The 18,526-nt window shown below is 40.5% G+C and overlaps 1 protein-coding gene across 3 annotated transcripts in view; it reads left to right on the top strand.

The window, feature by feature from the left end:
- LOC122644588 (ER lumen protein-retaining receptor-like) overlaps positions 1-15,294 on the top strand; it is a 47,272-nt gene extending 31,978 nt beyond the window's left edge. For all 3 annotated transcript variants that reach the window (XM_043837967.1, XM_043837968.1, XM_043837966.1), the window contains 3 exons: positions 14,914-14,987; positions 15,084-15,147; positions 15,233-15,294. In XM_043837967.1, coding sequence (XP_043693902.1) covers positions 14,914-14,987; positions 15,084-15,147; positions 15,233-15,269 — 175 coding nt within the window. In that variant the 3' untranslated portion in view covers positions 15,270-15,294. The remainder of the gene's footprint in view (positions 1-14,913; positions 14,988-15,083; positions 15,148-15,232) is intronic.
- Positions 15,295-18,526: the final 3,232 nt, after the last annotated feature.

Below are 18,526 nucleotides of genomic sequence, written 5' to 3' on the forward strand. Positions count from 1 at the left end.
TCAAGCACATACTTTCTTTGATAGAAATAAGAACCTTTTTTACTACGAACTACCTCAACGCCAAGACAATACCTAAGAAGACCTCAAGCCTTTCATTTGAAAATGCTGCTGTAAATAGGATTTCACCTATGCAATACCAAGTGTATCATTGCCAGATATAATAATGTCATCAACATAGACAATCAATACAATCACTTTAGAGTCCCGGTGACAAACAAAGACTGAGTGATCAGAATAAAACTGTGTGAATCCACACCGAGTAATAATGGAGTTGAATTTGTCAAACTAGGCTCTAGGTGATTGTTTTAACCCATAAATCTTCTAATGAAGTTGGCAAACTTTACCAACATTCTTCCTTGAGCAACATACCTAGGAGGTTGCTCCATGTACACCTTATGCAAATCACCATATAGGCATTTTTTATATCCAATTGATACAATGGCCATTCAAATTAACAACCAAAAAGATAAGCACACGAACTGGATTAAGACGAGCAACAAGAGAAAAAAAAAAGGTCTGAAAATAGTCTACACATAGGGCAGAGTGTATCCCTTGTCAACCAAACATGCTTTGAGCCGTTCAACCGAGCCATCAGAGTCATACTTAATTGTATACACCCAACTACACTTTACCATATCCTTACCTAAAGGTAAATCTACCAAGTTCCAAGTCTGGCGAGAAAGCAAGGCATCTATTTCCACGTCCTTCGCAGATTTCCATCCAGGATGAGACAATGCTTGATGGTAGGTGTTAGGAATGGAATGAGAAGAAAATGACAAAGCAAAATTATGTGAAGGAGGCGGAAGATGAGAAATGGAAACAAATTTGTCAATGGTATAAGCAACTGTGAATTTTTGTGTACATGAACGACTCACTTGTACGGAGAACCACTGGTAAGTCGTCAAATGAAGGAGCAGGAACTGTAGGCAAATAATCAGACTGTATGGAGGGCACTGGAGAGGAGGAACTGCAACAGGCAGTGGCTTGGGACGGCATTGATACCCTTGCATTGGTGCTTTTCAAGAGTTGCATAGAGAATCACTGAGGGGAATCAAAGAAGGAATAGGAGGAAAATTTGTAGTGTCAGTGTCTAAAACATGATCTTCAGTAGAAAAGCATGGAGTATTTTCAAAAAATATATCATTTGCACTAACAAAGTGTTAGAGTTATGAAAAGTTATGTAGTAAGGGTAGTTTGGGAACTAGCCCTTTGTCTAGTTCCCTTGTTATGTAATTTCTGTTCTTTCCCTTCTTTTGACCTTTTACCTCTCTAGGGAGGTGGATGTAATTCCCTCTTAAATATCAATGAAGTAATATAGGTGTGTAGAGCTCTTCTCTAACACACAACACTTTCTACCGAAATATCTCTTCTTCCTTTCCTCTCCTCTTACTTCTTCAATCTCTTCTCCTTCTCTTACTAACAGCCCTAACCTGAAACTCAACTTGGTATCAGATCTACAGGGTTTGAGAATCGTGTTAAGCTTCTTGTTCCCATTCTTTCTCTTCTCTTTGAAATCCTTTGTGCCCTAGGATTCCAAAGAGGAGATTCCTATGCAAAGCTTTGTTGAAAGAGTATGGTATAGGTTCATTATAGCCTATTTAGATGATTGAAGACCCTACTTGAGCTGTTTCGAAGCTCTTTTGAAGATCTGGATCTCACCCAGTTGCTGCCAGAAGTTCCGCCAGTTTCAAGTTGCAGGTTCTCTCTTCTTTTCTCTCGGCTTGTGTTTGGGTGTTGGATTGGTCCATTAGCATCACCCAAGGACACCTATTATGATAACTATATCCCCCCTTGCTTATTGAAGAAGCTCTATGAGCAGAACCCATTTTTCGTGGGATCCTATGTGCTGCCAAGGTAAAGCCGAGAGTGTACAGCCTCTGTTTTTCTTGCATTTAAGCTGCACTTTGCTGCTTCCTTGGTTGAGAGATGCTTATGCACAGCCTTTGCGAGGTCTTCGCACTTGTTTAAAGTTAATGTTACTCCTTGAGGAGCTTTATGGTGTAGTATTATCAAGCTTATTCCTGTTTTGTCTTCCTTGCTGAAATCTGAATCTTATGTTGGGTCTTTTTTTGGGGTGAGTGTGTACTCCCTACGTGGTTTGATACCCTAGTTTATGGTCAAGTGCCTTTTTATAAAATGGTTGGTTCAAAGACCTCTGGGCTTGGTTCGGCTAATTCACAGCCCACTCCTGCTGCTCCTCAGTTGGTTTATAAGATCACACATACACAGATTTCCTTTGTGAAGCTTGATGACACTAATTACTTGGACTGGTCATACTCTGTGAGGCTTTCCCTTAGGAGTAAAGGGAAACTTGGGTACATTACAGGTGCTATTAAAGCTCCAGAGCCTGGTTCATCTACCTATAAGAAATGTGAGACCGAAAATTCTACAGTAATGACATGGTTAATCTTCTCCATGACGCCTGAGATTGGGAGAAGGTTCATAAGAAAAGACACTGCCAAGGCAATTTGGGACAGTGTCTCCCAGACTTTTGATAAAGTGGGTAACTCTTCCAAGGTCTATTAGCTTCACTAAAAGATTAACTTAATGAGGTAGGGTGACAAGACCATTTCTGAGTACTACAATGCTTTTCTTAGTCTTTTGGAGGAGTATGACTACTACAGAGATCTTCACTTGATTAACCCAGAGGATGAAGCAAAGGTGTATCGGACTCTTGAAAAGGAGCGGGTCTTCAGTTTACTTGGTGGTCTAAATGCTGATTATGAGCCAATCCGGCTCCAGATTTTAGGCCGGTCCCCCACTTCCATCTCTTAGTGTGGTCTGTAGTTACTTACAGAGTGAGCAAACTGCTATGGAACCAACACCAGCATCATCTCTGGAGAGGTCAACTCTCAAATCTAGTTTTTTCCGCAACACCCGTGGAGGTGGTAGAGGCCAAGGGCCTAACTGTGAGGAAGACAGAGCAGTGGAGACAGTTGGTGTCAGTGGAGTTGGCAGAGACAGGTTTAAATGTGACCATTGTGGGAGATCTGGACATACTAAGGATAGATGCTGGACTCTTCATGGTCGCCCTCTTGGTACTCGTGGTGCTTCTCATGGTGGCCGTAGAGGGGGAGCTCGAGCTCACTCCGTGATGACTGAGGCAGATGCTACACCTGATGACTCTACTTTGGTGGATGTAGTGGTTCACCGGGTCATGTCACAGCTAAGCACATCTCCTACCCCTACCATGGCCAGCTCCTCTTCGTCCTCAGCTTTACAGGTTTCCACTTCAGCTTTTGCTGCAGCCCAGTCTTAGGTCATTGACTCTGGGGCCACTGACCACATGACTGGTACGTCCAATTATTATGATTCCTATACCATTTGTTCTGGTAAGGATAAGGTTAAGGTAGCCGATGGTTCCCTTTCCTCCATCTCTGGTAAGGGCAGTATCCCTGTTACATCATCTATTTCTCTTACGTCTGTTCTTCATGTCCCTAACCTTACTCTTAATCTTTTATCTGTGAGCCATTTAACTAAATCTCTGAACTGTTGTGTCACCTTTATCCTTCTCATTGTCTTTTTCAGGATTTGATGACGAAGAGGATTATTGGTAGTGGACGTGAGGAGCAAGGCCTTTATCTTTTTGAACCTTTTTTGCCCACAACTCCGTCCTATGTGTGTGGATGTCATGATAGTAGTTCTATGGATTCTGTTATGTTATGGCATCGTCGTCTTGGCCATCCATCTTTTGTTGTAATGAGGAAACAATTACCTCACTTATTTTCTTCTATTGCTTCTCATGTTTTTCAATGTGAACCATGTGTGTTTGCCAAACACTGTCGTTCTTCTTATCCATATCATAGTAATAGAACTGATGTTCCTTTCCACATTGTGCACACTGATGTTTGGGGACCTTCCCCTACTACCTCTTTATTTGGTTATTGTTACTTTGTGTCATTTGTTGATGATTTTTCTCGTGCTACTTGGACTGTTCTTATGAAACATGATAGTGATGTTTGTGATGCATTTCAACATTTTTACCAGATGATTCTTACTCAGTTTGATACTTAGATCAAAATTGTTCGGTCCGATAAAGGGGGAGAATATATGTTTAGTGGTCTCCGAACTTTCTTTGCTAATAGTGGCATTATCCATCAGCTCGCGTGTGTTGACACCCCTAACAAAATGGGGTTATGGAGAGGAAAAATCGCCATTTATTGGAGGTTACCTGTAGTCTCTTGTTTGGCATGCATGTTCCCAAGACCTTCTGGTCTGCAGCTCTTCTCACTGCTTCCTTTCTCATCAATCGCATGCCTACCAAACTTCTTGCTTTCAAATCTCCTTTGGAAATCTTATCTCTACAGGTTTCTACTTTCTCTCTCCCTCCGAGAGTCTGGCTGTGTTTGTTATGTGTATGTTAACAAATCTGCTCGTACTAAACTTGATCCCAAAGCTCTCAAGTGTTTCTTTCTTGGGTACTCTTCTACTACCAAGGGTTACAAGTGCTATCACCCTTCTTCTTGCCAGTGTTTTATTTCCAAGGATGTCACCTTCCTTGAATTTGTCCCTTTTTTTGCTCCTTCTCAGCATCCTCTTCAGGGGGAGAATTGTGGAAGTGAACAGGCTGCTGATTTCCTTTATTCTCCTCTACCTCTCTGGCTCCTTTTATGATTGACATTAGAAAACACAGGACTGTGCTTGTGGTTGATACTGATGTTGTTGAAAGTGGTTCTGATGAGGAGAAGGATTACCACATTAAATACAAACGGGGTGAAGGCTTGCATAATGAAAGAAAGAAGACCTACCAAGAGTCCTCTTTGTATCCAGATCCACATCCTGAGATTCATTCTCCTCAATCAGGTGACATCCCTTCTCTTCCATCTGATTTAGACCTTCCTATTGCATTTAGAAAAGGGAAAAGAGCTTGTACTATTCCTATAGCCCAGTTTGTTTCCTATGATGCTCTTTCTCCTATAGGTCTGGCTTTTATTGCTGCTCTCTCTACTGCTTCTATTCCCAGGAATGTTACTGAAGCTATGTCTGACCCAAAGTGGAGACAAACTATGGCTGAGGAGATGATGGCTCTTGAAAAAAAATGGTACTTGGCAATTGGTGGATCTTCCCAAGGGATGTGTCCCAGTTGGATGCAGATGGGTCTGCACAATCAAGTATAAATCTGATGGTACTGTTGAGAGATACAAAGCAAGGTTGGTGGCCAAGGGGTACAGTCAAGTCTATGGGATTGACTATCAAGAGACATTTGCTCCTATGGCTAAACACCATAGTTGTCACGGCAGTTAGGCGACCCAAGGCGGTGGAGAGGGTCAAAATTCAAGGCGACACCAACTAAGCGAACAAGGCGTCTAAGGCGCCCGCCTAGGCGGCCAAGTCGACCAAGGCGCCTGGACGCCTAGGCGACGCCTTAACAACTATGCTAAATATAACTCTATAAGAGTTCTGTTATCATTGGCTGCCAATAAAGATTGGCCATTATATCAGTTGGATGTGAAGAATGCCTTTCTTCATGGCGATTTGGAAGAGGAAGTATACATGCAAACCCCACTAGGCTTCAAAATGCCTTTAGCTAAAGGAAAAGTGTCTCCTTAAGAAGGCACTATATGGCCTCAAGCAGTCACCAAAGGCATGGTTTGAGCACTTTCGGTATGCTATTCTGAAGAATGGATATTCCCAAAGTTAAGCTGACCATACTCTCTTTACCAAGCAAGGCAATGGTACCATCACAGCCCTTATTGTCTATGTTGATGATATTGTGGTCACTGGAGATGATATAGCTGAGATACATAAATTGAAGATTTACTTGGCTCAATAGTTTGAAATCAAAGATCGGGGTCCCTTGAAGTACTTCTTAGGAATTGAAGTATCAAGGACCAAGAGAGGAATCAACATATGCTAGTGAAAGTTTGTTCTTGATTTGTTGACAGAGACAAGGATGTTAGGCTGCAAACCAACAAACTCTCCTATTGAGCAGAACCACAGATTAGGAGAAGCTTGTGGCCCCTCCCTTGTTGATGCGGGAAAGTACCAAAGGCTAGTCGGGAGGCTTATTTATCTTTCTATGACACGCCTAGATATTTCCTATGCAGTGGGAGTAGTAAGACAATTTATGCATGCCCCCAAGAGTGGCCATGTAGATGTTGTGTATCGTATTCTCAGATATTGAAGTCTTGCCCAGGGAAAGGACTGTTGTATGCCAAGCACGACCACCTGAGAGTAGAAGGTTATACTGATGCTGATTGGGTTGGATCCTTCACAGACAGGAGGTCTACCTCCGGCTATTGTACCTTTGTGGGAGGTAATTTGGTTACATGGGGAAGCAAAAACCAGCCGGTTGTAGCTAGATCCAGTACAGAAGCGGAATTTAGGGCTATGGTTCATGGAGGATGTGAACTCATATGGTTGAGAAGACTAGTTCCGGAATTGGGATGTGGCTCTGAAGGTCCTATAAGACTCTACTGTGACAACAAGGCAACCATCAATATTGCTCACAACCCAGTGCAACATGATAGAGCCAAGCATATTGAGGTGGATTGACACTTCAATAGAGAGAAGATAGACTCTGGCTACATTTGTATTCCCTTTGTGAAGACTGGTGATCAACTGGCAGACATCTTCACCAAGGCTCTTATCTCTATTCAGTTTGGTACTCTCTTATGCAAGCTGGGATCCACGACATTTATTCACCAGCTTAAGAGGGAGTGTTAGAGTTATGAGAAGTTATGTAGTAAGGGTAGTTTGGGAACTAGCCCTTTGTCTTGTCCCTTGTTATGTAATTTCTATTCTTTCCCTTCTTTTTACCTTTTACCTCCCTAGGGAGGTGGATGTAATTCCCTCTTAAATATCAATAAAGTAATATAGGTGTGTAGAGCTCTTCTTTAACATACAACACTTTCTACCTATTACCTGTGAAAATCAAAGAAGAGAAGAGGAAGAGAAGGAGAAAAGGAGAGAGGAGAGTTGCAGCCGTAAGAATTCAGTATATTCAATAGGAGAGCCAAAAAGATATAATACATAGGTACAAGGAAGAAGTAAAAAGACTAAAAAGGATCTCATAATGGGGCTTAAAGGAATCTCGTGATTAGCGCCAAGCGCTAATCACGAGATCCTGTTTGGACCCCACGACAAGCATTCTAACATTCCCCCTCAAGCTATAGCATATATATCAATTATGCCCAGCTTGTTACAAATATACTCTATCCTCCCATTACCCAATGACTTAGTAAATACATCTGCAAGCTGCTCTCCAGTTCTGATATGGCTTGGAAGAATCAATCCACTCTGCATCTTTTCCTAAACAAAATGGCAGTCAATTTCAATGTGCTTCGTCCTCTCATGGAACACAGGATTGGAAGCAATATGAATTGATGTCTAATTATCACACCATAACTGCATGGGAGTTGGAATCTTGAACCCCTCCTTAGACAATAGCTGTTGTATCCACATTAATTAACATGTTACTTGTGCCATAGCTCTGTATTCTGACTCAGCACTAGAACGAGCCACAACACTCTGCTTCTTGCTCTTCCATGAAACCAGATTTCGTCCAACAAATGTGTAGTACCCAGTAGTCGACCTGTTGTCAGTTGGAGATCCTGCCCAATCAGCATTTGAAAACCCTTCAACTCTACTATGCCCATGATCTTGATACACAATTCCTCTACCTGGAGCCTTTTTGAGATACCTTAAAATACGTACAACTGCATCCCAATGAGATGTCCAAGGAGAGGAAAGGAATTGACTCACCATACTCAATGGAAAAGCAATGTCAGGTCGTGTAACTGTTAAGTAATTCAGCTTACCCACCAATCTTCTATATTTCTTTGGATCATCAAGAGCATCTCCCCCTTCAGCAACAAGTTTCACATTCTGGTCCATGGGTGAGTCAATAGGCTTAGACCCGAGCATACGTGTCTCAGTAAGTAAGTCCAACACATACTTTCGCTGTGATAGAAAAACTCATTTTCAAGACTGTGCCACTTCAATTCCCAAAAAATATTTTAACTTCCCCAAGTCTTTAGTTTGAAATTTCTGTTGAAGGTATGACTTCAACTCTGCTATACCAACTGAATCATCACCAGTGATGATAATATCATCAACATACACTATCAGAAAAAACCTCCCTGCATCCGACTGTGTATAAAAGAACGAGTGATCAATTCCACACCTGGACATGCCAAAGACCAGAACAACTTCAGTAAATCTGACCAACCATGCACGAGGAGACTGTTTCAGCCCATACAATGATTTTTTTAATCTACACACCATTCCAGACTCCCCCTGAGCAACAAACCCTGGTGGTTGCTCCATTTAAACCTCCTCTTGTAGAGTCCCATGTAAAAACGCATTCTTAACATCAGGCTGAAATAAAGGCCAGTGATATGTGGCTGCAAGTGATATCAGAATACGAACAAAAGCAAGTTTGGCCACAGGTGAAAAGGTATCTAAATTGTCTATACCATACACCTGTGCATAACCCTTAGCTACAAGTCTCGCCTTCAAATGAGCAAGAGAACCATCAGGATTAACCTTCATTGAATATACCCATCAACAACTGACGGCAGTTTTCCCTTGGGGCAGCGATACAATATCCCAAGTATCATTCACCTTTATTACCAGTAATTCTTCCTCCATAGTTGTCCTCTAGCCAGGACTAGATAATGCCTTTGTCATAGACTTAGGAAGGGGGTGGGCCTCAACAGTAGATAAAAAGGAACGAAATGGAGAAGACAAAGAAGAATGAGAAACAAATCTAGAAATAGGATGTTGAGTACAAGTACGGGTACCTTTTCGTTTAGCAATCCGAATGTCAAGGTCAGAAACAATAGGCTCAACTGAAGGGGTAGCCATGGTAGGACCTGCAGTAGAAGAAGACGTGACAGAGTCGACGAGAATAGGAGGGGCAGCAGCTACTTGTGGGCAGTGGACATAAACCTTTGTTGGCGGCAATCCCTTTGCAGGAGCTGGTGGTGTTGGAATAGAAGATTGAATAACGTACTCCGGGAAATCATCATCCAACTCAGAGGCATTTACTGGATCAGCATGATATGGTGTGGATTCGAAGGAGACATCAGTTGTAATAAAATATTTCCGCAAGGATGGAGAAAACCAGCGATACCCTTTTTGGGTATGAGAATAACCAAGAAACATACACTTAATGGCTTTAGGATCCAACTTAGACAATCCATGTGTATGATTACGAATAAAGCATGCACAATCAAAAATACGAGGTGGCAAAACAAACAATGGTTCAGTTGGAAATAATAAGGAATGAGGGATTTCACCTCGCAAAACGGATGAAGGCATACGATTAATAAGGTAGCATGCAGTTAGTACAGCATTAGCCCAAAAATGTTTGGAACCTTCATTTCAAACAATAGGGAACGAGTCACCTCCATAAGGTGATGATTTTTCTTTTCTGCCACACCGTTTTGTTGTGGTATGTCAGAACAGGAAGACTGGTGAACCATACCATGTTGTACAATAAATTTAGAAAAAGGAGCAGAAAAGTACTCTTTGGCATTATCATTACGAAGAATTTTCACATTCACACCAAACTGAGTTTGAATTTTAGAAACAAACGCACAAAATATAGAAAATAATTCAGATCTATTTTTCATTAAATATTGACTCTGGGGATAACTCACACGATGGAGTTTCCCAAACCGACAAGACTTATACTCAAGACTAGAAAGAGAACGAAAACTAGAATCTAACTTTTTAAGGCTTTCCAAGGAAGGATGACCAAGCCGACAATGAATCTGATGATGTGAAGCAACATTGGAACAAGCAACAAACTGAGAGCCATCAAGTAGATACAGCCCCCCCCCCCCCCACTCACGTCCTCTAATCGTCTTCCTCGTAGCAAGATCCTTAAAAACACAAGAATCGGGATAAAATGTCACTGAACAGTTAAAAGTATTGGTTAATTCTTACTGACATAAGATTAAATGAAAAATTCGGAAGGTAGAGAACGGAAGACAAGGACAATGAAGAGTTAGGATGAACCGTACCAATGCCCTTAACCTTTACTAAAGATCCATCGGCTAAGGTAACACAAGATGATGATGGAGACAAAGAGGAAAAGATACCTGACGTTTCTGACATGTGCTTTGATGCCCCTGAATCAATGATCCAAGGACGGGAAGTAGCGGAATGGCATGCAGTGGCATTACCCATTTTAACCAAAGTAGCAGTGGAAGAAGTTGGCTGTGAAATCTGAAACTGGTTGTACCGTGTATACTTTTCGTCAGACATAACAATCACCTTACCCTCAGAAGGTTGAGACCTAGGGGGCTGAATCACTACTAGCAACGGAATTAGCAAATTGTTGCTGTCCAGGCTTCCCATGAAGCTTCCAACAAAATCTCTGAATATGGCTAGGTTGACCACAATGGTGACATGTCCGGGAGCGGATCCATCAGAAGGGGCATTAGACTGCCCATAACCTTGGCTGTTTCCTGGCTGAAATGAACCACGACCAACCCCACGTCCACGACTTCCCCCACGGTAACTACCATCTCCACAGCTAACTCCACTAGCTCCAGTTTGTGAAACCAAAGCTGAACTGTCAACTGCTAATGTGGAGTCACGAGAACTCTCACGAGATATACCTATCAAAAAAAAAAAAAACTCTCACGAGATACTCGAAACATGAGTAAATGTATCTCTGAGTGAGGCAATATTTTCACTACCAAGGATTTGTGATCGGACAGATTCATACTCTTGCCCGAGTCCTCCCGAGAAACCCATAACAGCCAATTGCTCTCTTTGAACTTGCATCTGCTTCACATCCGAAGAGATAGGCAGAAGGGCATTCAATTCTTCATACATTCGCTTAAAGTCAGCGAAATATTGGGTGATAGAACGCCTCTTTCTCTCAGCTCTGTAAAACTCCTGTGATAATTCATAAATCCTTGACAAATTATTTTGACCAGAATAAAGAACTCCCAAGTAGTCCCATAAATTTTTCACAGTGTCAATATGAGTAACCAAATCTACAACATGATTCTCCATCGAGTTCAACATCTGTCCAAGAATTCTGGCATCGACAGTTTCCCAAGTTGAATCATCCGCTGGTTTGGGTCCTGTCAAGTATAGCTGCTGATTTCGCCCAGTCTAAACAAACTTCACAATTTTCCGCCATTGTTGAAAATTAGTAATACCTTCAAGTTTCTTCTCTGTGATTCGATTGGAAGAAGAGGACACCATCTCAGTAGCCATTGCACTACTTTTATCTTCATCACCCATGTTCTCTTTTCAAAATAAAAGTACCCGAAATTTCAGGAATCAACAAACACTAAACACAACTTCAATAGATGTTGCCACCAATCAAATCAATCAAACACCACCCACGGCTTCAAGAACTACTGCTCCAATAGGTACTGCCATCAACCAAATCCACAAGCATCACCCACGGCTTCAAGAACTGCTGCTCAAACATCAATCAAGCCTCCCAAAAACATGAGTCCAGCAATATGGCACTCAATTACCACTCAACCAACTACAAACATCACCACGAATAAATCAAAATTTGCTTTTAATTATGAAATAGTAGATTTACATCTTAGACACCCAAACCGCAATCAACAAACACCCAAAAATAATCACAGGGGTGAAAAATCGCCCCCCTTCTAAGATCGTGAGCCTCTGGTGGTGTTAACCAGATATCGTAGAAGAGAAAAGGAAAGAAAACAAAAGAAAAAGAGGAGGACTTGCACAGATTTGTAACAGGCCTAGGAATTATGCTCTGATACCATGTTACCTGTGCAAATCAGAAAAGAGGAGAGGAAAAGGAGAAAAGGAGAGAGGAGAGTTGCAGCCGTAAGAATTCAGTATATTCAATAGGAGAGCCAAAAATATATAATACATAGGTAAAGGGAAGAAGTAAAAAGACCAAAAAGGACCTCATAATGGGGCTTAAAGGAATCTCTGGCGCTAATCACGAGATCCTGTTTGGACCCCACGACAAGCATTCTAACACTACCGAAATATCTCTTCTTCCTCTCCTCTCCTCTCCTCTTACTTCTTCAATCTCTTCTCCTTCTCTTACTAACAGCCCTAACCTGAAACTCAACTCAAATTGCTGGTGAGTCAACGATGCACTTTTTGAGTATGAGAATAATCAAGAAAACACACTTGACAGCCTGGGGAGACAATTCATCAATACCTGGGTGCAAAGTATGGACAAAGCAAGTACAACCAAAGATGCAAGGTGCCAAAGAAAACCATGAAGAATTAGGGAAAAAACAATAGATATAGGAGATTGGTTATTAAGAACTGAGGAAGGCATACGATTAATTAGATAGCAAGCAGTTATAACATCTCCCCTAAATTTTTTGGGGACATTTATATAAATTAATGAAGACCGAGCTGTCTCCAATAAATGTCAGTTTTTCCTTTCAGCTACCCCATTCTGTTCAAAGTGCATGAACAACTAGTTTGATGAATTATATCATGCTTAGAACAAAAAGAAACTGTAGTCTGACTATCTGAGTATACTCAAGAGCATTATTAGATTGAAATTTTTTAATAGAAACATCAAACTAATGTTTAATTTCATTATAAAATGCTTGAAAAACAGATTTAGAAACTCTGAATGACCTTTCAACAGATATAACCATGTTAAACAAAAGTGACAAAATAAGAAAAATGTGATCTATTCTTAACACGACAAGGACCTCAAATATTTTAATGAACTAAGGAAAATAACGGCAACTCCTAGACTCACTACGAGAAGAAAAAGAAGACCGATGATACTTCCTGAGCTCTCAGGCTTTGCGCTCAAGATAAGACACAAACTTGCAATTCGAAACCATATGTTGAAGTTTAGGCAATGACAAATGACCTAATCGATGATGCAATTGAAGAGGAGAAACACCATTAGAAGATGTAACAACAACCGTATAAGACGGATCACAATTGAGGTAGTATAGGCCATTATTCTCACACTCTCCAACAATCTTCTTCTTTGTCTGAAGACCTTTGGAAACAGAATAGGAAGGGTAAATAATAACAGAACAGTTTAGTCTTTTTGTGAGTTTACTAACAGATAAAAGATTTACAGGTAACTGAGGTCCATGAAGTACAAAAGATAAGGACAAGGAAGAAGAAGGTGAAATTGTACCATGACCAGTCACTTGGGTGGAAGTACCCATTAGCAAGAACAACATGTGAGTAGGGATGTAAACGGATCGGATTCAGCTTGGATAGTGCTATATCTGCATCCGCATCCGATTAGCTTTCGGACGGATTTGGATAGTGCTAAACGGATACGGACACGGATACGGATCGGATATTTTATCCGTTTACATGTAAATATAGCTTTTCTAATAGCTATAGGCTATCCGTATCCGTATCCGTTTAGCTTTCAGACGGATTCGGATAGTGCTAAACAGATATGGACACGGATACGGAAACGGATTTCGGCTATTCATTTACATCCCTACATGTGAGGGATGAGGAGTTTTAGACAAGGATGAAAACAAATTAGACTAACCAGTCATATGATTAGAGGCACTAGAATCAATAACCCAAGAGGAATAGGAAAAAATGGTAAGAAGCGTAATGGTACTTGAATGGGCCAGTGTAACAGTAGAGGAGGAAGTGGATGACTCAATTTGCTGGACACGCTTTAGTAACTGAGTGACCAGAACATCACAAGACGAAGACCCTAATTTATTAACTTCAGATGAAGTAGCAGGTTTAGTGTCAGTAGACGCTACCACGTAAGAATTCCCATCAGACACTACTACATTGGACATCTGTTGTGCCCACTGAGGTTTGCCATAGTTAGCCCAACATTTATCTACTGTATGATTAAGGTTGCCACAATGTCAGCACGGCCAGATAGGCTGATCAGTCTGCTGGCCACCTTGAACACCTGTGACCATGTCCTCATCCTCCACCTGAATCACGACCTTTACTAGGAAAGCTAGAGCCACAATCATGACCCCCATTACCAGTAATGAATGCAGAGCTTTCCTTGGAATAGGAGGATGAGACAACTCTGGAATATGAGTGAGAGAGACAATACGTTCAACGTGGCAGAATGCCTCATTCATAGAAGGTACCCTTTCACCAGCAAGTAGTGGGCCTTCAACTAGATGTAGATCTGAATTCAACCCAGACAAAATTTTTGCATTTGGGTCTATAACCCCATTGATTGAGTTGTCCCATTTGTGGGTTTGTAGGCTTCACCTACTCCTGTTGTTGTTCTTCTATATGTTTGGATTTGTTTAATCTTAACTATAAATTTTTCTTGTTATCTGTCCAGCAAAAAAAGAGAATAATGTTTTGGGAAAGATTGGGGATTTAATGGTGAATTAGGTACAGCTGTAGTGGTCCAATCTATTGATATTATGGCTCACACCTGTTCTTATTTTTCTCTATGATGATCAAAGGATTTGCTCAAGTTTCCTTAAGTACCTTGATGATTTGCTTTTTTGTTTCACTACTGTCATCAAACTCTAATCAGTTTCTTACTTTCCCTGTTCTATCATATTTGTGGTTTTTTGCTTACCTATGAACATATTGGATGTTCATTTTCATGTTCAGTTGGATTCCAACAGATGCTTCTGTTATATCTCTAAATGAATCTTGTGGTTTTGCCAACTGCCAAGGAAATTTGAAAATGAGTTGACTTGCTTGGTTTTGAAAATGGATATATTCTTCCCAGAAGTTAAAAAAAACAAGAGAAAAAGGGGGGGAGAGAGATGCAGTGACTTTCCTCAAGTCCCTATCTGGAGAGTAGGAGAGTAAAGGTGTTTGGGTTGACGTATATTTTGAAGCTACCAGCAGCTCTTTTTGGATTAGTTGGCCTAATTGTTTCTTACCTTGTGTCCATTGCAGTCCAGGATGGGGTTGCGCCCCCACCTCTTGTTAAATGAAAAGAAAAGCTCAGTTTATCTATGCAAATGATCCATGTCCTGATATTCCTTCTTTTGGCCACTGCAGTGCTTACCGAGCTCTATATCTGGTAAATTGGGTTTATCGTTTCTTCACAGAGAATCACCAGCTCCGCTTGATTCGTAAGTTTCTCTGCCTACTCTTAGTAGACCTGTATGCCAATCTTCTTTTACTGTACATTACTAGCAGGTAATGACAATATCTACTGTTGGGTGCAGCTTGGCTATCAGGCCTGGTTCAGACAGCTCTTTATGCTGACTTTTTCTACTACTATATAAAGAGGTAACTTATATTTGCCCATTCAAGCTTGAACTCTAAAACCCACATTCACATTAATTAATATTTCATTATGTCTTTGTTTGCACAGCTGGAAGAACAACGAGAAATTACAGCTTCCTGCTTGAAGATGATCATTCTGATTTAATAACATAAATTAGGAGTTTTTTTTGTGTTTTTAGGCAAAGGTTCTAGATTTCTAGAGGTGGTTGGTTATATATTTTAATAATAATCCGACTCTGGCCTGTTGAACAAGCAAACAAGAATCATAGTGGGTGATACCAATCAAAAGAATCAAAGTTTACTGACTCAGATTGGTGTGGTTTGTGGATGGTTCAATTAGTTCCTCTCTGGGATTAACAAACTATGAGATATAAACAAAGCAAAGAAAGCAAGCCTATAATGATGACCTCGGGTCTCACCCATGCTTTCAGGCATGGCCTTGTATGTACAGCCTGTGGATCTAAAATCCTGTAGTCCAGAAGCTCATCAATAGATATCGGTATCTAAGGGTGTCAGTCGGTATGGTATCGGGAATCCATTACAGTTTCAGTACAGTACAGAAGATAGGAAGCAGATACCGAAGGTATAATATACTTTTTTTTTCTTTATGAAAAAGGAAAATATATATAAATAAAGGAGCGCTGTTCTCTGTGCCGCAGCGCAGCTTGCACCCAGGCAGTTGGGGGTGGGCACAATGACCACCCTGCCCCTGCATCGGCTCTGCCCATGTGCCTGGGTGCAGGCTGCGTTGCGGCACAAAGAACATTCTACCATAAATAAAACTAAAAAGTCTTTACAATGGAAGAGTTAGCTTCAGTGTTTCTGGTGGCTTGCATAGCCAAACTTCCCAAGGAGCTGGCTAAAGTGTCATCATAACAGAATCGAAACTTTGCCAAGGAGAAATTATAAGTTACGTCTACTAGCTCTAAAAAAACAAGTCCATGGAATCTTAACATTGTCCGGTGTAGTTAGGACAGAGGCAGTATCCCTTGTGGTGCACCACACTTCCATGGATAAGATTCTGGTTGCCTTCCAACCTTCAGGCTCCATTTGGTTGCAAGAGGAATAAAGGAAAGGGAAGTGAAATTTTCTTACTTAAAAACGGATCTTTTTTAATCATTACACCATGTGACACCATGTGACACCATGTGACAATATATCTAACTCCAAATCATTTCATATGTGGTTATTAAATTTCACTTTACTTTGCATCTAATTCCCTTTGGTTTAAATTGTAAAATAAATATTACATGTGAAATGTATCTTTACTCAATATGATAAGAAATTTAAGTAGTTTATACAATCACATGGATTACAAAAGTTTCTTTTTTAAGTTTGAAAATTTTTCCTTTCCTTCCCTTTAATTCTCCTTGCAACCAAACGGAGCCTCCACAATACTGATGAGTTCTGCTTCTATTTGATTTGTGGATGCTTGGTGACCTGCATCTGTTAGCATAATGCGACAATCTATCAAAAAGTGAAAAAAAACCCAGTCTGACAGGCTTAGATCTGGGTTAGAAATGCTTGCACATATTAAAACATGACAAGGTATGGTAATGTCGAGCTGGAGAGAAGCTCGGTTCTCAATCTAACAGGGCAAGATACCCATACGCGCTTAGTCCAGTCACATGATAGAAAGAGATGTCATCTGGACTCATCACATGATCCACAAAAAGCACAAGTAGAATCGATCACCATCAATTTCGAAAGCATTGCATTGATAGGTAATCCTGCATTCAAGATATGTCAAAAGAAACTTTTAAATTTCGGATATAATCTGAGTTTCTAGAAAGAAACAAAAAGACCACCATTTTGCAAGGATGGGGCTGTAATGATTGTTAGAAAGGAATTTTGCATCTTGTTGGGTTGAAAATCTGATTTTTTTGGTGGGAGAGGGGGGGGGGGGGAGGGGTTGTATTTGATGTTAAAGAGTATAATATAGTTGATTAACCATTGATGATTTAAGGACTCTGATTCGAATCTGAGAAGCCTGAACTTAGTACATATTATGTAGCATGGGATAGTAAGAAGATTAATGCCACACTTTCCCCCTAACGTTGCTCTAATTTTGACAAGGATGCATGTCAGATGCAACCCAGGCGTTTCTCCCCCTCCCCTGTACTACTTTTTCTTTCCCTTTTTTTTATGAGAAACAGTAATATATTGATTAAAGCGAGAAAAACATATTTACATCATAGAGAAAGGGAGGGATAGTAGTCCTGTTGGTAATACCAAAAGTTGCTAGAGAGCAAAGTCTATTAGTCCATCTATTGTTTTTATATCTAAACTGTACATTTGCAAAGTTTAAAGTTTTTTCGGCTAGGTCCAAAAAACTAGGGACTATTGGCCATGGGATAGTTATATTCTCCATGTCAAGCAAAAGATTGAATAAGTTTTTGTCAGTGATCCAAATTTCTCTTATTTTTCTTTCCCTTTTTGGGTAAGAAATGAATTATTCATTCAGTCAATAGCTTGTCTTCAGCCTTTAATGCTAGATGGTAAGCATAATCAACATCCAGCATCCGGTGTAACGATAAGATACCCCAGTTATCATTGCTGTCTTTGACAAAAGATTCCTTTCTAACCCAATCAATGCCTTAATTGGAGGAATTGAGTCCAACCTTATTCACGGTTCGGTCTGGTTCAAACTTAGACCCAACTTCTTCCTCTCTGTCCAGGATCCCAATCTTTGTGATTCAGTGGTTCTTAAAATTAAGACCCACTCATCTTGGCTTGGGGGTCGCAATCCATTCACATACCAAGCCACCTTTTGAGCTCCTTTACTCTAATAAGTGGCTCATTTAAAGCGTTTCGATGAAATTCCTCAGTATATTCTTGAATGATTCTTTCTTGTTGACGAAAGTTTTGGAGTTTCTGGAAAAACGTCTGGATGGCAAAACGAAATATAGATTTTATTTTATCCAAAGAAAAATGAGAGTTTTGGTGGTGTAAAAAGAATCAGCATTTTTCAAGAGGACAAAGTTCTCACACACAAAATCCTTATCAAAACCTCAACAAAGAAAATTAGAGTTGGTGTAAAAAGAATCAACATTTTCACCGACTAGAAAGTTGGGACTTCTAGATATTGGATCCAAATAGCTAATTAGTAGGTCTAGAACATCTCATAGTTTAACACTTAATAACTATCTATTCAACCAATCATGAAAGCAGTTCTGATGATCTGACTCTCCCTTTTGGATGATCATCTGGTGACCCTTTTCATTTTATTTTATTGGGCAAGAGAATGCTACCTGGGTGCGTGACCCCTGTGCTGGGGAGCAGCATACGCACAAGCATTACAAATGGTGCAATTTCCGCCTTTTTATGGGGTTGGGCGGTCATTTTGTCTCCCCCCCACCCCCTCTTTGTTTTTTTTTTTTTT

The sequence above is a fragment of the Telopea speciosissima genome, chromosome 11 (genome assembly GCF_018873765.1).
Source record: "Telopea speciosissima isolate NSW1024214 ecotype Mountain lineage chromosome 11, Tspe_v1, whole genome shotgun sequence".
NCBI classification, from domain to species: domain Eukaryota; kingdom Viridiplantae; phylum Streptophyta; class Magnoliopsida; order Proteales; family Proteaceae; genus Telopea; species Telopea speciosissima.